Source organism: Muscardinus avellanarius (genome assembly GCF_963383645.1).
Source record: "Muscardinus avellanarius genome assembly, chromosome: 13".
Lineage (NCBI taxonomy): Eukaryota > Metazoa > Chordata > Mammalia > Rodentia > Gliridae > Muscardinus > Muscardinus avellanarius.
In genome coordinates, this window is record NC_137799.1 from 34,406,942 (window position 1) to 34,430,484 (window position 23,543).

The following is a 23,543-nucleotide window of genomic DNA, read 5'->3' on the forward strand; positions in this document are numbered from 1 at the left end:
CTCAGTACTGGGAGGCTAAAAGAGAAGAATTTCAGGTTTGAGACCAACCTTAGCAACTTAGGGACACCCTGTTACAAAATAAAAAATAAAGCGGGGCATGGTGGCACATGCCTGTAATACCTGCACTTGGGAGACTGAGACAAGAGAATCAGAGGTTCAAGGACAGCCTCAGCAAGTAGTCAGACTAAACGTAGTAAGATCCTATTTCCAAATAAGAAATAAAATCGGTCTGGGGTGTAGGTCAAAGGTAGAATGTGTCTGAGTTCAATCCCCAGTACCACAAAACAAAAATACATACATAATACACACATACATAGATATATACATACAAACAAACAAAATCAGACTAGGGGTGTAGTTCAGAGGTAGAATGCCCTGAATTCAATCACCAGTACCATAATAAATACATAAAGGTTTATAATACTCCTCACCTAGAAATTGTGTGATAGAGTCATGAAATATAGTGACTTAAATATAGTATCAATAAATTAATATTAAAAAGCACAAAACTATACACATACACATGGTAACATAAAAAATCCAGTAAAGAAAAAACAAGGTGGTAATAGCAACTATATTGTACCAGTTGAACGATGAGTGATTTTTTCCTCAAGTTCCTGTGCCAATTATTATTTTACAGTGGAAAAAGCTCAATGTGATTTCAGGCCATCACTGACATCATTGCTATGTAATGGAAAAGCAAGAGTCTGGAGGTGAGTGACAGGCAGATTCACACACTAGGTCTTCACCTCTTAGAATAATACTCCCCCCCTCTGTATGGTCACAAGAGATAATGTATTAAGGACCAATAGTACCTGGAACAAGCAGGTACAATGTGTAACATTCACTTCCTTTTTTTCTGTACATATCAACTCCCAATCAATCTGAGGGGCATCTTTAATGACACAAATCTCTGGAAATATAATTCAGGGTAAAATCAAGGATGAGATGTAGTCAATGCTTAAGTCCTAGCAAATCATAAGTATTAGAAATTAAATTTTCTTGAGCTAAGGCTATAGCTAAGGGGTAGAGCACCAACCTACTACTCATGAGACCCTGGGTTCAATTCCCAGCATACACACACACACACACAAAAAAAAAATTTAATTTTCCTCAAATTGTTTATTAAGTTAACCATATTATGGTATTTACCTTCTACTATAAAGATGTGAGGGAGAAAATAAACTTTATTTAATAATTCATGATACAAAACCAAAAGCAGCTTACATTAATATTAAAAAGCCTTAACAGCAGAAATGACTTAAAATTTCTCTAAGCTATATTTGAGGAAAGAAATTTCACATATGCCACACAATTATCAGACTCCAATATTTTTCATTCCAATCTGCATGCTACTGCCAAGCTACCCTTTGTTAAACGACACTCTGATCCTGTCAATCCTCCACCCCCACACCTGCGCTCTCTCCTGCTGCCTACACTTCAATTCTAAATGCCCCATTGGGATGCTTCAGGCAAGGTGACAGGGAGGACAGCTACTGCCGGATCAGATGTAAGAACAGAGCTGGATCCCAAGCTGAGCGTGAAAGGCGTCCAGGATGTTTCCAGACCTCCCCAGTCCTAGCCAAAGGTCCTGAACAGTGATCATCTCTCCTGCCTACCCTTTGGGATTCAGGTCTGACACTAGCTTGGCAAACCTGTAATATGCTTCCATCTCACAGATCAGTAACTGAATCTATTATGAGAAAGTGATTAAAAATAACGATGAGCCAGGCATGGTGGCCCAGACCTATAATCCCAGTACCTTGGAGGTTGAAACAAGAGGATCACAGGATCAGCAACTACAGAGGCCCTCAGCAACAAAATGAAACCCTGTTTCAAAATGAAAAGTAAGCCGGGCGTGGTGGCGCAGGCTTGTAATCCCCGCCCTTGGGAGGCAGAGACAGGAGGATCGCGCAGGTTCGAAGCCAGCCGCGCGCGCTGGCTTAGGAGACTCTGTTTCCAAATGAAAAAATGTAAAAATAGGTCTGGGAGTGTAGCCCGGAGGTAGAAGGGCTTCCAGGAACCCCAGTACCACAAAAAAAAAAAAAAAAAGAAAAGTAAAATAAAAATAAGAGGTAGGGGTCCTAGCTCAGGGGTAGAACACATACACATGAAAAACCTCTACGTTTCCTATGAAGATTATTAAGGTTTTTCTTTAAAGGCAGATTTTTGGGGGGTTTTGTTTGTTTGTTTGTTTGTTGTGATACTGGGGATGAAACTCAGGAGCCTTCTACCTCCGAGCTACACTCCCCAACCTATTTTCTATTTTATTTGGAAACAGGGTCTCACTAAGTTGATGAAAGCCTCACTAAGTATCTGAGGCTGACTTCAAACCTGTGAAATCCACCTGTCTCAGCCTTCCAAGTACTGGGATCACAACTGTGCGCCACCACACCCAGATAAAGGCAGATTTTTAAAATATATATAATATATATATATTATATATATATAATATATATAATATATATAAGGCATGGTAGTGCACACCTGTACTCCTAGTACTTGGGAAGATGAAACAGAAGGATCACAGGTTCGAGGACAGTGTCAGCAAGTAGTAAGATTCTCATCAACCTGCTTCAAAATAAAAATAAGGCTGGGGGTGCAGCTCAAAGGTAGACTGCCCCTTAGTTCAATTTCTAGCACTAGTAAATTAATTGATTAGTCAATTAATCAAGTAAGATGTATAATTCAAACTTTTTAATGCTCATAAAATATGTATACACACCAAAATATGAACCACGGTTATCTTTTGAGACAATTTCAACTTTTTAGGTTGGGGGTGTTGCTCAGTGGTAGAGTGCTGGCCTAGCAAGATCCTGGGTTCAATCCCAAGTACTGGGGAGGGAGAAGGTGGATTAAACCTTTCTTCATTCTATACTTTTCTGAATTGTTTTGAGTTTTATGATCTTGTAATACTTTTAAATTCAAATAAAATAATTACATGCTACAGCATGTGAGAATCTCGAAAATTCTATGATAAGAGAAAGAAGACAGGCACAAAAAAGGCCACATAGTGTATGATTCAATTTATATAAAATGCCCAGAAAAGGTAAAGCTATAGAGACAGAAAATCTCCATACGACTGCCATGTAACCATGATTAATGGTTACAGAGATGCTTTCCGTGGTGATTTCTGATTTCTATGAAATGTTCTATGATTCGATAGCAGACAGTGATGATGGCTGCACAAAAAAGTGAATATATAAAAATCACTTAATTGTATATATTTACACAATATGAATCATCCTAACAAAAAATGACTTAAAAATCAGATAAAAATTCCACCTCCAGTACTGCAAAAAAAAAATCAAATAAAATCAATCACACTACTTATATTTTAGAAAAAATTAGCAAACAACAAATGAACAGGCATCATAATTCTGAGTTTAAGAAGTATACCCTGCCAGGTAAGGTGACACACACCTATAACCCTAGTACTTGGGATGCCGAGACAGGAAGATTACAGGTTCGAGGACAGCCTCAGCAAGTAGTGAAACTCTCATTAAATTAGCAAGACCCTGTTTCAAAATAAAAATTTAAAAATAGGGTTGAGGGTATGCCCCTGGGTTCAATCACGAGTACCATAAAAAAAAAAAAAAGAAGAAGAAGAAGCATATCCTGGCACACCAGACCTCTTCAATCAGTATTCTGGCTCTTCCATTTATGAGCTGCATAACCTTAATAATTTACCACCTCTGTTGCCCATAAAACAGGTACCTCTCGTAATGCTGACAGAGGATCAAAAAGAGCAGTGTGTGACATATAATGAGTGTTATATTAAGTGCTGGTTACTACTTTTTTTTATTAGTATCAGTGCTAGAAAAGGTGTGGGAAAATGAGCACCTGAACCAACTATGGGAGGATACATGCTAGCAAAACTCTCATGTGGCCATACGTATTAAAATTGTAATTATCCTTTTGCCCAACACTTCTAATTGTAAGAAATGATGCTGAAGATAAAAGGAGACAAAAGTATATGCGCAAGACTGTTAACATCAGCATTTTTTATAACAGCAAACAGCAAAGTAAAAACCCACCTAAGTGTCCATCTGTTGGGAATTAATTAAATTATTGATCAAATACTAGGTAGACACTGGAAGCACATGTATGCATATGGAAAGAAGACTAAGACTCCCTGTAAAAGTGAAAAGTGGCAGTTCATAAAATTATAGTTATAATCCCATTTTATTGAGTAACACATATATGTTTTAGGACGACTTTGCAAATACATTTAACAGGCTTCTTCCATCAGCAATTTTTAAAAATTAATAAATAAATAAATTTAAACACAAGAATAACACCTTCTGGTTCCATTTCTAACCACTGTTCCTTGCTGTCTGTAATACTAAGTAGAAAGGGGGCAGCCAGAACCTAGAGAACTCACCCACAAAGACAGAGATCCGTAACCGCACACCTGCAAACTGGCACTGGCGAACTCAGTATTAACTGTTTAAAAGGAGAGCTTTTATAAGCCCTCCCATATCCTGGTGCATCAGAGAGTTTCAGACTTAAGGTTCCAATTGTTAGATTGAATGACTACGTGACCTTGGCCAAGTACCCGCCAAGCACTAAACCTGAGAAATCCCAGCTCTCTGGAGTTAAAAATGGGTCCAATAATACCTCATAGGACCACAAGGATTAAATGAGGACAAAAGAACACTGGATACTGTAAAAGGTATTTCTTTTCCCTGGCTGAAGCCATCAAAATCAAACTGAAAAAGACACTGCAACCTTAAACCCCAGCAAACTGCTGTAAAAACAGTGAAGAATTAAAACAGAAAGAAAGAAAACACCTAGGCTTAATTAAGTAATAAATCAGAAAGCACTTATGCTATAAACTTAAAGAAGCAAATAATAATGGTAAATACAAGTGTATCCCCTAAAAATTACCTTGAGCCACTTTTTTTTAAAAAAAAAGGGGGGAGCTATGAAAAATGAACATAAACTAAAACAAAAGACTGAGTGACTCGTAAGCAAAAGAGAGTCGAAATATATTAGACTACAAACAACAGGACTGATACAGCAATAGCAACAGTTTAGTTTCATTTGCACAACAGTATTAGATGAAAGCTGGTCAGAGCAAAAGAAACTGAACTTAATCTCAGAAGGAGATCTAACCTCAGTAGTAGCTCCAATACAAATAGGAAATGTCAAGGCAAAAATTAATACCAAAAAGTTAAAAATCTTTCTGATTACCAAATGAATTCATTTCCGCATAAATGTCAAAAGATCACAGAAGAGTAATGCCAACTACTTAGGAGACTAAGGCAGTAAGGTTAAAGAGTAAGGAGGAGGGGAAGAGAGGAAGATCTAAATGTTAAAAGATTACAGAGGAGTGACGCTACTTGGAACGCAAGTTCAAGGCCAGCCTGGACAACTTTGAGAGACTATGTCTCAAAATAAAAAGATCTGAGTACGCAATGTAGTAGTAGAACGCCCCTGTGTTCAATTGCCACTATTACAAAAAAAAAAAAAAGGAAAAAAGAAAGAGAACTTTAGAACCTTAAATTACTTTTGAAAAAGTGATGAGGCAATTGAACCATGGAAAATATATGACACATTTTAAAAATAAATGGACTTGAATAGTAATAAATGATTAACAATAAAGGAAATCATCTCATAAAATAGCATATGCTAAGAGAATTTTAAAATTTAAACATAGAATTTTAAAGCACATGAGAAGTATGCCAAGTTTCTAATACCATATTTCTCCCATGAGAGCTAATAATAGAATAACAGAAATAATGAACATAGTTATATTAAAACAATGTTCCTAACAAAGTAAAAATGGGGGAAGGGAGGGTAAATGGTTGAAGTTCTCTAACCTAGCTTAAAAAAAGTAAAAATTTAAATTCCATTAAAGGACCCATGTATGTGTCAGGCAGAGTGACACACACTGTAAGCCCAGTACCTGGGAGGCTGAGATAGGAGAGTCGTAGGTTTGAAGCCAGTACTTGATAACTTAGCAAGACCCCGTTTCAAAATTTAAAAAGAGCTAAAGGTATAGCTCAGAGGTAGAGTACACTGGGATCAATCCCCAGTACCAAGGGAGAAAAAAGAAGGAAACCACATATGTAAGCAAAACGAATAACAACTATGTACTTAAATAAAGATGGCTGGTTATAATAAAAATGGCAATTAACAAGTATTGGTAAGAATGCAGAAAACAAAACACTTTGACATGACTAGTAAAAATATAACACCATGCTACCACTTTGGAAAACAGTTCTTCAAAATTGTTTTACTATCTTTTGCACCAAAATACCTGATGAGAACATTTGGAGGAGGAAAGGTTTATTTGACACATGGTTTCAGGGGTTCAACCCATAACCTGCAGCTTCAAGACATAAATATCATGGAGGAAGGACTTGGCAGAAGAAAGCTGCTCAACTCAGGGCAGGAAGCAGAGGGCAAGAAAGAGACCAGAGACAGACTCAGTCCCCAAGGACACACCCTCCTCCAGCCACACCTGGCCACTGCAGTTACCACCCAGTCTGCCCATTCAAATGACTGATCCACAGATGAGGTCATCACTCTAAACAGGTCTGCACTGCCAACACAGGAGCTTTTCTGGGGGACATCCCATACCCAACCCCTAACAAAAGTTACCAAGTGACCCAGAAATCCCATTCCTAGGTACATTACCAAGGAAAAACCTAAATAAACTCTCTAGTTTCACTTGCTCTTAGCTCTTAGTTTTTTTGTGTGTTGTTTTTTTTTTTTTTTTTTTTTTTTTTTTGTGGTACTTGGGATGGGACCCAGGGGCATTCTACCTCTGAGTTATACCCCCAGGCCTATTTTTTATTCTTTATTTTGAAACAGGGTCTCACTGAGTTGCAAAGGGCCTCCCTCATTAGCCGAGGCTGTCCTCGAACCGTGATCCTCCTGTCTCAGCCTCCCAAATGCTGAGATTACAAGTGTGCGCCACCATGCCAGGCTTAGTTAATTTTAAAATTTCTAATTTTGGAAGTTACACAGCTGGGCAAGATGTTATTAGTGTCCCCATGGAGTATCATGATAATGGTTGCCTACATCACGTTTCAGAGACTTGAAGTCTACTTTTGCGGAAAACAATAACTCTTTACTTGGGCTGCAGATGTTGGATAGGATGAGTGCAATAAGATGAAAAGGTATGACATCACGGTCTTCATGAGCGTCTGTCACCTTTGTGGCCTGGGCTAAAGACACCTACCAGCCACCATGACCAGAAATACCAGACCAAAAAGGAATGAAAAGCAATCGGATCTGAGTTCTTAGAAGATCCCCACCTGCCACTACCACCTGGTCCAGAAAAGACACGACTCCTCCCCTTTACTAGCCTATCTCTATTCCTCATTATTCCTAGCCCACATCTAGAATTCTTCAACTCCCTAGAGATGAGAAGCTGTTTTGCAAGCACCTCCACCCCGTTCTCCATTCTAAAGAGAATAGCAAAAATTCTTACAAGAAAACTGAAAAATAAGCTTATATCATATGTGGAGGCATCAATATTTCACTAACAGGAGATGAAAAAAGATAAAAATTAAAAGTATCTGGATGGTGCCACACACTTGTGATCCCAGTACTCAGGAGCCTTAGAAAGGAGGATTACAAACCATGCGTGGTAGCACAGGCTTGTAATCCCAGTGCTTGGGAGGCTGAGACAGGAGGATCGCACAGGTTCGAAGCAAACCTCAGCTAATTAGGCTCTCAGCAACTGAGTGAGACCCTGTTTCCAAATAAAGGATAAAATAGGTCTGGGAGTATAGACTAGAGGTAGAAAAGCCCCTGGGTTCCACCCCTAGTACGGAAGGAAGGAAGGAAGGAAGGAAGGAAGGAAGGAAGGAAGGAAGGAAGGAAAAGAAAGAAAGAAAACAAGCAAATCAAAGACAGCCTTAGCAAATACTGAGACTCTCATCAACCTAGCAAGTTCCTGTTTCAAAATAAAGTAAAATAGGGCTGGGGTTGTAGCTGAGAGGTAGAATGACCCTGAGTTCAGTACCCAGTACCACCAAGAAAGGGGGAGAGGGGAGAACTGATACAAATAATAAATTAAGCCCTTCCCTCTCCTAGAGGCCAACCTGGCAGGGCTATGTTCATTAAAAAAAAAAAAAAAAGTCAATGACAGATGATAGGTAAGAAAAAGAATAGATACACAAAGCGATGACCAGGCAAACGTGAAATACCTTAACAACTGGGAAACGTGGATCTACTGCTGCAACCTCTCTATGAATTTTCTAAAAATTGTTCAATCCCTAATACCACACACACACACACACACACACACACACACACACACACACACGTAAAGAATTGATATAAACAATAAATTAAACTCTTCCCTTTGCTAGAGGCCAACATGGCAGGACTATGCTCATAAAAAAAAATGACAGATGGATGATAGGTTTTAAAAAAGCAAACTATGTGAAGTACCTAAAAATTGTGTGTGTGTGTTTGTCTTGTTTTGTTTTTGTGGTACTGGGCATTCTACCTCTGAGCTATATCCCTAGCCCTATTGTATTTTTCGTTTGGAAACAAAGTTTGGCAAAGTTGCAGAGCGCTTCACTAAGTTGATGAAGCTGGCCACAATCCTGCAATCCTCCTGTCTCACCCTTCCAAATACTGGGATCACAAGCATGTGCCACCATGCCCAGGCAAAATCTTTAAACTTTTTAATAAAATTAATATTTAATATGAAAAGTTAAAAGCCAGCGAAACCATACTTCCTTTCCTCGGGTACAAGAATCACAAAATTTGTTCTTATACTCGGTTGCAAAGATTCAACTAATTTTAATACAACAACCCCAAAATTCTATATGACACATTCTCAGATCATAATACCAAATTATGAAACAAATTATGTGCAACTTCTCTGAATTCGTGTGTTTTACGACAATTTTGAGAAGAATTTTTAACATAAATGCCTTAGTGTTAAAGAAACAGAAACATAATGAACGTAAAAAGAGAAAAAGAAAGGGAAAGTTTATGAAGAGGAAGTACTAAAACAAAAAAATAAAGACAAAAATGGAAAAAGTAGACATAATAAAAATATCATTAGTGAGTTTCAAGGAAAATGGTATAGACAGGAGGGTAGTTTTCAAACACCAATGGGTAGGTGGAATCTAGGGAAGGGTAGAGGAGGAACATCCTGAGTGAAGCCCCTCTTGGTGCTATGTTGCTGGAACTTCCATTTGCCAATGATGATCGTTCTTTTCCTTTGGAAGAGTATGGAATAGAAGTTTCTCGGAGAACAGAGAATGGAGGACAGCGTGCGCAGAAGTTAAAATACAGGCGGAAGAGATGTTCAGACAGGAGGGGCTGGGCACTGCAGAAGTAAGGACTTGCATCCAACTTGGTGACTGAACAGCAGGAATGAAAGGATGCACACCAATCTGACTCCTCCAAACAGCCTCTCCATTCCAAATTAAGAGCATCACAGTTCATCCAGACTCCGGAGCGTTATCATCAGGCCGGCGGGATCTGGACCAGCAAAGTAGAGAGGGCTTCTGCCTTGCTAGACAGCTCAGGCTTTTCTGGCTCGTGGAAATGAGCGCCCGAAGCTGCCAGTACCTACAAGTTTAGAAGGGAAGGCAGAAATCCTGACGTGAAAGCAAAGTTTCTAGATTTTAATGGCTACCAACAATGCAACTTTTTATTTTCTTTATTTTTTATATTTGGTGGTACTGGGGTTCCTGGAAACCCTTCTACCTCCGGGCTACACTCCCAGACCTATTTTTATATTTTTTAAATTTGGAAACAGGGTCTCTTTAGCCAGCAAGGCTGGCTTCAAACCTGCGTGATCCTCCTGTCTCTGCCTCCCAAGCACAGGGATTACAAACCTGCACTGCCTCACCCGGCTACAATGCAACTTTTTAAACTACTTCGTAGGCCAGTACAATTATCCCCATCTCCAACTCTGCTTCCACCATGCTGCCATTCTCTTCTCTATTTCAGCTGCACCAGATGCAGGCTCTGCCTTCTAAAACCACAAAGTCAGCCGGGCGTGGTGGCGCCGCTTGTAATCCCCGTGCTTGGGAGGCAGAGACAGGAGGATCGCGCAGGTTCAAAGCCAGCCGCGCACTGGCATAAGAGACCCTGTTTCCAAATAAAAATGTAAAAATAAGTCTGGGAGTGTAGCCTGGAGGTAGAAGGGCTTCCAGGAACCCCAGGACCACCAAAAAAAATGAATAAAAATAAATAAATAAAACCACAAAGTCACTCAACCCCCCTTTAAAAGCCTACCTTTGTGTTTAGAACACTGAACTTTCACATCAGCCCTACCACTGATGTGGCAGCATCCTGTACACCTGTCACCTGCCCTCATCCCCACGACCCAGGGCAGTAATCCCAAAATACTGCCTTTGTTTTGCCCACATGGTACCTTACCTAAAGCCACTGCTTCAACCCAGAAAACCTTTGCCCATTCTCCTCAGTTGCTGGGTTCATTCAGTCATTAATCCACCCCACAAAGAAACATGCAAAGGGCAACTAACGGTGCCAGACACTGTGGAGACAGCACGGAACAAAACAATCAAAAATCCCGCCTTCAAGGAACTATATAAAGGAGAAAAGTAGTAAGTAAAATGTATAGTAAGTCACACAGGATAAAGTTCTTTGGCACAAGAAAAAAAGGCCTGAAGGAAAGTTAGGGTGAGAGAGGGAAAGAGAGAGGAAAGGGGTTTTAAGGCATCATTTTGAACGTGACATTAGAGAGGACTCAAAGGAGTTACGGGGATAAATAACTGTGACAAGAAGGTTCCAGGCAAAAGGAACAGCAGCAGCAAAGGCCACAGGCAAATGTACCTAGTGTCTCAAGCTCACATTCCACTTTCCCGGAAAGCCCAGCTCAAGTGCCGCTTGCTCTGGGAAGCTATTTTTTTTTTTATTCCTACAAATCAGAATTATTCATTTCCTCAACACCGTATCTGTTCCTTCCTTTAGGCACCTTATACAGTGGGAGCCCTCATTTTGTACGTACAGGAGTGATCAGTGATAAATCAAAAAGGTAGGTAAGCAGAAATTTATTTACCAATGACACAGACATACTTGAACCACCGTAACTTCAAACATATAAATGTGCTTCCATTTGCCAAAGTAGACCAAGGCTTCTTTGAGTATGAGTCTGCTAGAAGTAGTTACCCATTTTCTTAGATAAACTACAGGGATAATCATCTATGATGTTCCTTTCTTTTTTTTTTTTTTTTTTTTTTTTTTTTTTTAATTAATTAATTTATTTTTTAAATTGGTGCATTGTAGTCATATATCAATCACATTGGAGTACAAGACTTGAGAGGATATACAAGCACACATCATCCAATTAGCCCTCCTCCAGCCACCGTCCCATTCCCTCCCCCTCCCTCCATCCCACACTTCTTTGGTGATTTACTTTGATATATTTGTTTATGTACCTCCTGCATTTTAAAGAGGCTCCGTCCTCCAGTATTACATACCCTCTGATTGATCACATTAGTTGCTTCACTATAGGGCCCTTTCTATAGCTCAACCTCTTCCTGTTGCCCTTTTCCTCCTAGTTATTGCTGATTAAGAGAAGCGTCTGATTTATATTTTCTGCGATATTTCTCTGTGCATGCTGCGTTGCAAGTACCAATCCCACTCTTGATGGTCCCAGTAGTGGCCTGGCTACTCAGTGGACTGATCCAGATCTCGCTGGCTCACGCAGCGGCCTTGCCTCATGGGAGGACCCAGTTCTGGTCTCGCTGGCCCCTGAACCGGTCAAACCCCTAAGCTGGCTTTGGTCCCAACCTTGGAGGCCGCAGGAGTGGACTTGCCTCACGCCAGGCTCCGATGCTGGCCATTGGCCCCTGCACCGGTCTAACCCGTTGGCAGGATTCCAATCCCGGCCTCGGAGGCCCCAACACTGGTAATGCCTCACGGCAGGCTCCGATGCCGGCCTCACTGGCCCCAGCACCGGCCTAACCCCTTGACAGGCTCTTAAACTGGCCTCAGAGGCCCCAATACCGGCCTTGCCTCACGGCAGGCTCCGATGCCGGCCTCGCTGGCCCCAGCAGCGGCCTAACCCCTCGGCAGGCTCCGATCCCAGCCTCGGATGCCCCAGCACTGGTCATGCCTCAAGGCAGGCTCCGATGCCGGCCTCGCTGGCCCCAGCACCGGCCTAACCCCTTGGCAGGCTCTTATCCTGGCCTCGGAGGCCCCAGTACTGACCTTGCCTCACAGCAGGCTCCGATGCCGGCCTCGCTGGCCCCAGCACCGGCCTAACCCCTCGGCATGCTCCGATCCCGGCCTCGGAGGCCCCAGCACTGGTCATGCCTCACGGCAGGCTCCGATGCCGGCCTCGTTGGCCCCAGCACCGGCCTAACCCCTCGGCAAGCTCTTATCCTGGCCTCGGAGGCCCCAGTACCGGCCTTGCCTCAAGGCAGGCTCCGATGCCGGCCTCGCTGGCCCCAGCACCGGCCTAACCCCTCGGCAAGCTCTTATCCTGGCCTCGGAGGCCCCAGTACCGGCCTTGCCTCACGGCAGGCTCCGATGCCGGCCTCGCTGGCCCCAGCAGCGGCCTAACCCCTCGGCAGGCTCCGATCCCGGCCTCGGAGGCCCCAGCACTGGTCATGCCTCAAGGAAGGCTCCGATGCCGGCCTCGCTGGCCCCAGCACCGGCCTAACCCCTTGGCAGGCTCTTATCCTGGCCTCGGAGGCCCCAGTACTGGCCTTGCCTCACGGCAGGCTCCGATGCCGGCCTCGCTGGCCCCAGCACTGGCCTAGCCCCTTGGCAGGCTCTTATCCTGGCCTCGGAGGCCCCAGTACCGGCCTTGCCTCACGGCAGGCTCCGATGCCGGCCTCGCTGGCCCCAGCACCGGCCTAACCCCTCGGCATGCTCCGATCCCGGCCTCGGAGGCCCCAGCACTGGTCATGCCTCACGGCATGCTCCGATTCCGGCCTCGTTGGCCCCAGCACCGGCCTAACCCCTCGGCAAGCTCTTATCCTGGCCTCGGAGGCCCCAGTACTGGCCTTGCCTCACGGCAGGCTCCGATGCCGGCCTCGCTGGCCCCAGCACCGGCCTAACCCCTCGGCAGGCTCTTGTCCTGGCCTCGGAGGCCCCAGTACCGGCCTTGCCTCACGGCAGGCTCCGATGCCGGCCTCGCTGGCCCCAGCAGCGGCCTAACCCCTCGGCAGGCTCCGATCCCGGCCTCGGAGGCCCCAGCACTGGTCATGCCTCAAGGCAGGCTCCGCTGCCGGCCTCGCTGGCCCCAGCACCGACCTAACCCCTTGGCAGGCTCTTATCCTGGCCTCGGAGGCCCCAGTACTGGCCTTGCCTCACGGCAGGCTCCAATGCCGGCCTCGCTGGCCCCAGCACCGGCCTAACCCCTCGGCATGCTCCGATCCTGGCCTCGGAGGCCCCAGCACTGGTCATGCCTCACGGCAGGCTCCGCTGCCGGCCTCGTGGCCCCAGCACCGGCCTAACCCCTCGGCAAGCTCTTATCCTGGCCTCGGAGGCCCCAGTACCGGCCTTGCCTCACGGCAGGCTCCGATGCCGGCCTCGCTGGCCCCAGCAGCGGCCTAACCCCTCGGCAGGCTCCGATCCCGGCCTCGGAGGCCCCAGCACTGGTCATGCCTCAAGGAAGGCTCCGATGCCGGCCTCGCTGGCCCCAGCACCGGCCTAACCCCTTGGCAGGCTCTTATCCTGGCCTCGGAGGCCCCAGTACTGGCCTTGCCTCACGGCAGGCTCCGATGCCGGCCTCGCTGGCCCCAGCACCGTCCTAGCCCCTTGGCAGGCTCTTATCCTGGCCTCGGAGGCCCCAGTACCGGCCTTGCCTCACGGCAGGCTCCGATGCCGGCCTCGCTGGCCCCAGCACCGGCCTAACCCCTTGGCATGCTCCGATCCCGGCCTCGGAGGCCCCAGCACTGGTCATGCCTCACGGCAGGCTCCGATGCCGGCCTCGTTGGCCCCAGCACCGGCCTAACCCCTCGGCAAGCTCTTATCCTGGCCTCGGAGGCCCCAGTACTGGCCTTGCCTCACGGCAGGCTCCGATGCCGGCCTCGCTGGCCCCAGCACCGGCCTAACCCCTCGGCAGGCTCTTGTCCTGGCCTCGGAGGCCCCAGTACCGGCCTTGCCTCACGGCAGGCTCCGATGCCGGCCTCGCTGGCCCCAGCAGCGGCCTAACCCCTCGGCAGGCTCCGATCCCGGCCTCGGAGGCCCCAGCACTGGTCATGCCTCAAGGCAGGCTCCGATGCCGGCCTCGTTGGCCCCAGCACCGGCCTAACCCCTCGGCAAGCTCTTATCCTGGCCTCGGAGGCCCCAGTACCGGCCTTGCCTCACAGCAGGCTCCGATGCCGGCCTCGCTGGCCCCAGCACCGGCCTAACCCCTCAGCAGGCTCTTATCCTGGCCTAGAGGCCCCAGTACCGGCCTTGCCTCAAGGCAGGCTCCGATGCCGGCCTCGCTGGCCCCAGCACTGGCCTAACCCCTCGGCAGGCTCTTATCCAGGCCTCGGAGGCCCCAGTACCGGCCTTGCCTCATGGCAGGCTCCGATGCCGGCCTCGCTGGCCCCAGCAGCGGCCTAACCCCTCGGCAGGCTCCGATCCCAGCCTCGGAGGCCCCAGCACTGGTCATGCCTCAAGGCAGGCTCCGATGCCGGCCTCGCTGGCCCCAGCACCGGCCTAGCCCCTTGGCAGGCTCTTATCCTGGCCTCGGAGGCCCCAGTACCGGCCTTGCCTCATGGCAGGCTCCGATGCCGGCCTCGCTGGCTCCAGCACTGGCCTAACCCCTCGGCATGCTCCGATCCCGGCCTCGGAGGCCCCAGCACTGGTCATGCCTCACGGCAGGCTCTGCTGCCGGCCTCGTTGGCCCCAGCACCGGCCTAACCCCTCGGCAAGCTCTTATCCTGGCCTCGGAGGCCCCAGTACCGGCCGTGCCTCACGGCAGGCTCCGATGCCGGCCTCGCTGGCCCCAGCACCGGCCTAACCCCTCGGCAGGCTCTTATCCTGGCCTCGAGGCCCCAGTACCGGCCTTGCCTCAAGGCAGGCTCCGATGCCGGCCTCGCTGGCCCCAGCACCGGCCTAACCCCTCAGCAGGCTCTTATCCTGGCCTCGGAGGCCCCAGTACCGGCCTTGCCTCACGGCAGGCTCCGATGCCGGCCTCACTGGCCCCAGCAGCGGCCTAACCCCTCGGCAGGCTCCGATCCCGGCCTCAGAGGCCCCAGTACCGGCCTTGCCTCAAGGCAGGCTCCGATGCCGGCCTCGCTGCCCCCAGCAGCGGCCTAACCCCTCAGCAGGCTCTTATCCTGGCCTCGGAGGCCCCAGCACCGGTCTAACCCCTCGGCAGGCTCTTATCCTGGCCTCAGAGGCCCAAGTACCGGCCTTGCCTCATGGCAGGCTCTGATGCCAGCCTCGCTGGCCCCAGCACCGGCCTAACCCCTCAGCAGGGTCCGGTCCCATCCTCGGGGGCCCCAACACTGGCCTTGCCTCACGGCAGGCTCCGAATCCGGCCTCGCTGACCCCAGCATCGGCCTAACCCCTCAGCATGTTCCGGACCCGACCTCGGAGGCCCTAGCACAAGCCTTGCATCATGGCAGGCTCCAATGCCGGCCTCGCTGGCCCCAGGATCGGTCTAACCCCTCTGCAGGTTACAATCCCGCCACGGAGGCCTCAGTAGTGGCCCTGCCTCACAGCAAGCTCCGATGTCGGCCACTGGCCCCGGCGCCCGCCTAACCCCTCAGCAGGTTCCGATCACTGTCTCTGTGGTTAGTATTTCAAAGGTTCCAGTTGTAATGTATCAGATCTCTGCCTCCCCCGAATATTGGCCACTGGCATTGCCACTGCCTCCACCGTTTCAAATCCTTCCCAGGCTCTTTTTCCACTCTGAATGTTGTCCAGTGTTCCTAAGCATGCGTGATGGTAGCATTCGACATTTGGTGTAATTTCTCCAAAAAAATAAAGTTGGTAAGATCCGGTTTCTGCTTCTCCTGAATACAAGTCTCTACCACCATTGCGAAGAACTCTTTCAACACCGCATTTCTCCTTGGTCTCCGCTAAACTCTCTCCTTATATGTGATGTCTGAGATTCTTAACAATATAGAGAAATAGCAGTCCTCTTTCACGGCGAATTTTTCCATAAGTTCCAGTGCATTTAGATAAGTTTTGTCTGCATCTCCAGTGTCCTGGCATCCATAACGGCTTTCTTACCACCTCTCCGATATTTTTCTTTATCTTTTTCTGTTCTGGGCCCGGTTTCTCCAGGGGTCTGGCGTGCTACTCGCAGTTCGGCCGGGACCCAGAGTCCCGCGATCCGGGCCCCAGCTGGCGTGCCCTGTGCTAGACCCCCGCCCAGAACCCAGCGTCTTACTGGGCCTTGTTTCTCCAGGGGTCTGGCGTGCTACTCGCAGTTCGGCCTGGGGCCCAGAGTCCCGCGACCCGGGCCCCATCTGTCGTGCCCAGCCCGCGACCCCTGCCCAGAACCCAGCGTCTTACTGGGTCTGGTTTCTCCAGGGGTCTGGCGTGCTACGCGCAGTTCGGCAGGGGCCCAGAGTCCCGCGACCCGGGCCCCATTAGGCGTGCCCCGCCCGCGACCCCCGCCCAGAACCCAGCGTCTTACTGGGCCTGGTTTCTCCAGGGGTCTGGCGTGCTACGCGCAGTTCGGCCCGGGGCCCAGGGTCCCGCGACCCAGGCCCCGGCTTTTGTGCGCCGCGCGCGACCCCTGCCCAGAACCCAGCGTCTTACTGGGCCTGGTTTCTCCAGGGATCTGGCGTGCTACGCGCAGTTCGGCAGGGGCCCAGAGTCCCGCGACCCGGGCCCCATTAGGCGTGCCCAGCCCGCGACCCCAGCCCAGAACCCAGCGTCTTACTTGGCCTGGTTTCTCCAGGGGTCTGGCGTGCTATGCGCAGTTCGGTCTGGGGCCCAGAGTCCCGCGACCCGGGCCCCATCTGGCGTGCCCAGCCCGCGACCCCTGCCCAGAACCCAGCGTCTTACTGGGTCTGGTTTCTCCAGGGGTCTGGCGTGCTACGCGCAGTTCGGCAGGGGCCCAGAGTCCCGCGACCCGGGCCCCATCTGGCGTGCCCAGCCCGCGACCCCCGCCCAGAACCCAGCGTCTTACTGGGTCCGGTTTCTCCAGGGGTCTGGCGTGCTACGCGCAGTTCGGCAGGGGCCCAGAGTCCCGCGACCCGGGCCCCATTCCCTTTCTTTAAATAAAACAAGGACTTAAAAAATACTTGTAATGTTTTCTGGGAACTCTTTTCCAAAGTTGACAGTGTTTTCCCACTCTGTTTTAGCTATCTTGTTCACAAATCTAATTCACTCAAAGGCAGTTTCTTAAGCTTCCTGCTTTATCAAGTCTTTCCAAAGCCTTTCATAAAATAACTTTTTGTATCCAAATTTCTTGATTTGAATAATATTTATTAAATGATACTCACAAGGACCACTGGTATAAATAAGTGTGAAAAACACACTGACTCTTGGTGAGGATGCACAGGCCAGGTAGGCCTAGCCTGCCAGTTTGAATGGCTGTGGGAGTTGGTTAGTATGGTCTACTAGGGAATGATTAATCTAAGATGTCAAAACCAAGACCAGAATAGGATCTGAATGGATATTTCTTCAAAGGAGATAGGGAAATTAGTCAAAGGGAGATGCAAATCAAAACCACACTGATATGCAACTTCATACCCATTAGAAAGGATAATAAATAAATATATAGATATATATAACATATATATAACAAATGCTAGAGAGAATGTTGAGAAATACGAACTTCATACTTGCTAGCGGGAATAAAAGGGTACAGCCACTTTGGAAAAGTTTGGCAGTTCCTCAAAAATGTTATACAATGCCCAGCGTGGTGGTACATAATTATACCACCAGCATTTGGGAGACTGAGACAGCCTCAACAATTTAATGAGGCCCTCCACAACTTAGTGAGATGCTGTTTCAAACTAAAAAACAAAATAGGGCTGGGGGTATAGCTCAGAGGCAGAACACTTCCTCGCAAAAAAAAAAAAAAAAAAAGAATGTTAAACATAGACTTACCATGTAACCCAGCAATTCTACTCTAGGGATACACCCAAGAGAACAGAAAACACACATCCACACATAACTTGTATGTGAATGTCACAGCAGCATTATTCATAATAACCAAAAAGTAAAAACAACCCAAATATCCATCAATGGAAGGATAAACAAAATGTGGAATATCCAGATAATAGTGTTAGTAGTTTGGCAAGGCATGGTGGCACATGCTTGTAATCCCAGCATTTGGGAGGCTGGACAGGAGGATCACAGTTCATGGACAGCCTAAGCTACACTTCACATCTCAGTGAGACCCTGTTTCAAAAATAAAAAGACTGAAAAATAGGGGTGGGTGTAGCTCGGAGGTATAATGCCCCTGGGTTCCATCCCCAGTACCACCAAAAAAAAAAAAAAAAAAAAAAAATAGTGTTAGTAGTTTGGATTTAAAATGTCCCCATGGGAAGAAGGGGAAAAAAATAAAATGTCCCCATGCCAGGCACAGTGGCACACACTTATAATCCCCAAATCCCAGTACTTGGGAGTAGATCAAAGGTTCCAGGTCAGCACATGGTAACTTAGTGAGACTGTTTCAAAATAAAAATAATAAAAAGAGTAGAGAGTATAGCTGGGAGGCAGAGAAGCCCTGAGTTCAATCACCATCCATGGTACCACCAAAATGAAATGCTCATATGTTAGGCAGTGCAGCTAGGTTTGGAGGGGTCTTGGTGAGTGAAGGTGGGTCAGTGAGGCTTGGCCTTGGAGACACTATATCTGTCCCTGGCTATTTCCTCTCTCCCTGTTCGCTCTGCAATTGAGTTGAGCATGGTTTTTTCTCCTCTGCCATGCCCTAAAACCCTGCCTCCATGGTCTCTGCCTTGGAGCTGCCAACAAGGAAGCCGTGAGCCCCCAAATAAACCTTTCTTCCTCTAAGTTATGCTTGTCAGATATTTTGGGCATCACAATGAAAAAGCTAATTAAAACAAAATATTATTGAAACATAAAAAGGAATGCAGATCTAATATATGCTACAACACAATTAACACTGGAAACGTGCTAAGTGGAAGAAGCCAGACCCAAAAGACAAAGCATAGTCTGATTCTATTTACATGCTTATTCAGAACAGATAAATCCATAGAGACAGAATGTAGATTAGTAGCAGCCAGGGGATGGGGGAGGGAGACATGTGTAGTGACTGTTAAGAGGTACAGGGTCCAGAGGCCAGCAAGCTCCATTTGTTCTTCTCAAACACCCGAACACCAAAAAAGACCATTCATTCATGTTACAAGTGGGGGAAAAAAATCATTATCTAGTGACCTGGTCTCCTAAAATCAACTTTCATCTTTCTTCACAAATATTATGTACTGCTAATCTCTCTTCTGTTTGGATGAACATACAGCTTCCTCATAAGTTAGATTTGAAGAGTAGGCATAAATAAAAAGAAATAAAAATGAAAGCTGATAGCTGATAAGCATGAAGTCCAGAGTAGAATTCTGTGGTGGAGGACAAAAAGAGCTTGTCTGGAGCATGATAGGATAAACAAAGGGCCCACTGCTTAGGGAGAATGTCATAATATTAGGAGCTCAAGAGACCATGTAGACCCATCTAGCTTCTTTGCTTGTCTTCAACAAGGAGCCTGATCTTCAAACTTCAAAGATTAGAATTCTAGCAAAAGGGAGCTGACATCTATGATTAGTAGCATGGATAGTGGACAGCAGCAGAATATAGAGCCAGTTCAAAAGTATCTGCTTTTGATCAATTAACTTCATGATACATAAAAAAGAGGAAACTTTTAAATCTACTGCTGACCAGTATTTGAGCTATCTTAACAAGGTGCCAGATCAGAAATGAAAGAATCACCTTCAACTTTCAAAAAAGAAGACATGCAGATCCAGAAAAGTATCTATGGGTTACCTTGACATGTGTCTGTGGAAAAATTCTAGAGTGGGAAAATGACAAGTCTGAACACAGTAAAAAGAGAATGCCACTAGGAGCTCCTTCCTAAGGCAAGCTCTACATGTTTGCTTTTTGATAGGATTCCTAAAATGACTGATTCTAACAGACCTTCTAACCAAACCTTTTTTTTTAATGACAGGCTGAACAGAATGAAAAATGTTGAATATAGCATTAAGCTAGAAAATCTGTTAAACTCAACTAAGAGGATGCATAGCTAGGTGACATCTGGTTGAATAATGTTACCAACATCAACCAACTTAGTAGGAAGTCTCTAGCATAACAGTGCAGAGTTCCATCCTCTCCCACAACCTAAATCACTTCTATTAATTTAGTGAAAAATATAATAAAGTCATAGACCTGCTCTTCACACTTGTATGTGACACAAAGCTCTGAGTGACCCAACATACCCAGGCTGACAGAATGAGGGTCCCATAAAGATCTCAGAAAGCTCAAATGGTGGTCCAAAAGCCAAACTAAAAGTCAACAGGGAGTCAAGCCCAGCATTTAGATTTTATACTCAAATATATGAATAAGTAAACTTCAGTTTATGTAGGAAATGTCTGGGTGATAAAAGCTATTAAAAGATCTACACACAATCTCAAGCTGCATTAACAGAGGCATTTGTCCAGTCTGGATTACTATAGTCCACATTCATCAATTTAAAAAATATGTATTTTTCCATCTGATTTTTTCCCAGTCTTCATCTTTGAAACAGTTATAACAAGAATCTGCAAATATCATTTAGTTAAAACTCTAGCATCAGACTCAGAGTTACTCAAGTGTATCTTAGCACCAGAAAATGTTTTATTTGATCAGCCTAATTTATTGACATTTATATCAGTGACAAATATTCCTTGAAAGAAGGCTCAGATATTATAAAATCCAAGCTCTCTTTCAATAAAAGAAACTAATGAAAATAAGTAATTTGCCCCAAATTACACAGCTGCTTAACAAAGGCCATGACTCCTAGATCCCACACCCTTTTTCACACACCATGTGGGTTTCCAGTCCTCTATTTCCTTTCTTAAACCTTGTCCTATGTACTTAAGAGTTAGAAAACTATACACAAAGGCATCCATCAACACACACTATATTTTGCTAAGGATAACTAAGCTTAGAAAGAACAAATAACCACAGCACATTTCGCCTGTAAAATATTTTGACATAATGTGATCACTTGCAAGTTTGATAACCAGTATTTTTTTAAAGGCACTCTTAATTTACCAATGGCTCTTATTCTTAAAAGTGTGATTACTTATTAAAGCACTATGTCATATCCCATTTGCCATTAGAAGAATAAAATTTATTTCATGGGTGGAAATGCTTTTAATGGACATGCCATTGTTAACTGTTCTCAAAACCCCTCCCCCCTCATAAAACATACCATGTGAAATTTATTAAAAGGTTTTAGGCTTTCAAACCTAAAGAGCAGGCCAAAGCCTTTCTTCACTTAGGGTAACAGAAGCCCTGAGACACTCTTGCTCCATCACTCCCCCAGAAACAATGCCCCTCCAAGAACCCAAAGGTACAAAGGCTGTCTGGCAGGCAGATCCCCAGTGGCCTCAGGTCCATGCTTCCTCCCGCCTGGTTTAAAGAAGACAAGTGGAGGACCGAGAACTGATAAAAAAGCAAGTTAGGAAGGATCGGTTTCTGATCACTAGCATCTACCAGGCCAGCTCCTGGAGGACCCACCCACCTCCAAAAGAGGCCTGGATGCCTCTCCTTGCCCCAGGGCCTGACTTTCTCCAGCTCCTCCTCGGGGACCCCTTTAGAAAGGAAGAGGGAACTTAACTGCCCAGTACCCTCCTCCTCAGTGTCATCCATTAAAGCCCCAGCAAGCTCTTTGTTTCCAACAGCTGTGTGAGGGCAAGCGGCCTTGGAGAGAGGGGAGAGGTCACTCCCGGGCTCCCCTTGCTGCCAATCTGCTGGCCCTCCCACAAAACACGCAAAACAATCAAAGCAATATCCCCTCCTCTTTGCACACCACCTTAATAACGCAGAGATACACCTCGCTACACACGGGTACTCCCTGGGGCGTAATTAGCTGTTTCTACCACCAAACCCCACACAAGATGACTCCCTACCCCTCTCCCTCTGACAAACGGGGTCCACTACAGGACTCTATCCCTCCTCCTCAATGCACACCCCAGGCTGGCTCAGACTTTGTGCACACACAGCACACAAAAACACGGGGTCACTTCCTAGGCCCTAGGTCTTTCCCCTGCCCCTATCCACAGACCCGGGGACACTCCAAGCCCCCCATCCCACCTCTAACCCCAAAGGACACACAGACACACGGCACTCGGCACCGCCAACCTCGGGGCCACCCGCTCCGATGCCCGCACGACCCCCGGGACCTCTGCGCCCGACCGAAGCATCCCCCAGCCACATGGTCACTCCTCTGGTCCTCAGCCCGGGCGCCCCAGCCGCTCGGGGTCTCGCACCCACAGACCCCGGCCCGGGGCCGCGCTCCTCCCGGAGCCTTCACCGCACACACGCGCGCTCGCCCCACCATCGCACCCCGGACGCCCGCCCGGCCGCGCCCCAGCCTCCCGCCGGCCGCGGGCGGGGACCCGGCGGGCGGCGCTCCTACCTGAGCAGTTGATGCTCTTGCCTTTGCCGCCGGGACAGTCCCCGCCGCCGCCGCCCGGGGGCTGGTTGGACGCGCGGCCGCCGGGCAGCGAGAAGGCGAAGAGCAGGAGCACCGACGTGTAGCAGCAGAGCGCGAGCGGGGGCGCGGCCGCGGCGCCCATGGCTGGCGCCCCGGGACGGCGGAGGAGCAGGAGCTGCAGGCCGGGCAGCAGCCGCGCCCGCCCCGCGCGCCTCCTAGCAGCCCCGCGGCATCCCCGCCGGGCCGGCGCCGCGCTCGCTCGGGACGGAGCCGGAGGGTCGGGGCGCAGCGCGGGGCGCGGGCGCGCGGGGAGGCGCGAGCCCGCGGGCGGGAGGCGGGCGCGCGCGGCGCGGGCGCGCGCGGAGGGGGCGGGCGGGCGGGCGGGGGTCGCGGCGCCCGGGCAGGCCCAGCCCCTCGCTCGCCGGCTCGCCTTCCCTTTGTGTCCGCGGCCGTCGCCACCGCGTCACAAAGACCCCGGCCCGCCCGGTGAGGGGCGCGTGACGGCGCCGCCGGCGGGAGGGGAGGCGGCGACCCCGCCCCGCGCACGCCCCCCGCCCGCGCCCAGGCCCCGCCCCCGGCCCCGCCCCCGGCCCCGGGGCAGCTATTGTTCAGGCGGCCCGGCTGGGGGCGCGAGGCTGCGGGGCTTGGGGCGCCGGGGGTCACCACCCCGGGTTTATCCAGCAGACGTCTTTTGGCGCCCTTGGTGAGCGTATTTGAAGCCTTTGCTGCAAAGGTTTGGGAAGGCTGCGGGAGGAGGGCAGGTGGGCTATCCTGTCTCTGCTCTCCAGGTGAAGAAGCAGCTCCCTGGAGAGGTAAAGGTGACGTGTGCAAGGTCACATCCCTAGACAGGGGCGGCCTCAGGATTGGAGCCCAAGTTTTGTTCTGACTCCAGCTGTACAGTTGACAGGGAAGTTGGGTGAATGGCTGAGTCTCCAGCACCTCACCAGGTTCCCAGATACTCACACACCGGCTGAATTTACAGGAGTTTGTTTTGTTTTGTTTTGTTTTAAGGTCTGTATTGCCCTCTCCCCTG

The 23,543-nt window shown here is 48.3% G+C and overlaps 1 protein-coding gene across 1 annotated transcript in view; it reads right to left on the reverse strand.

Moving 5' to 3' along the window:
* LOC308272145 (tomoregulin-1) overlaps positions 1-22,652 on the reverse strand; it is a gene marked incomplete at both ends in the record, with an annotated part of 102,844 nt that extends 80,192 nt beyond the window's left edge. Inside the window, one exon of the mRNA XM_080708920.1 lies at positions 22,493-22,652. Within this exon, the coding sequence (XP_080565046.1) occupies positions 22,493-22,652 (160 nt within the window). The remainder of the gene's footprint in view (positions 1-22,492) is intronic.
* Between the last annotated feature and the right edge of the window lie 891 nt (positions 22,653-23,543).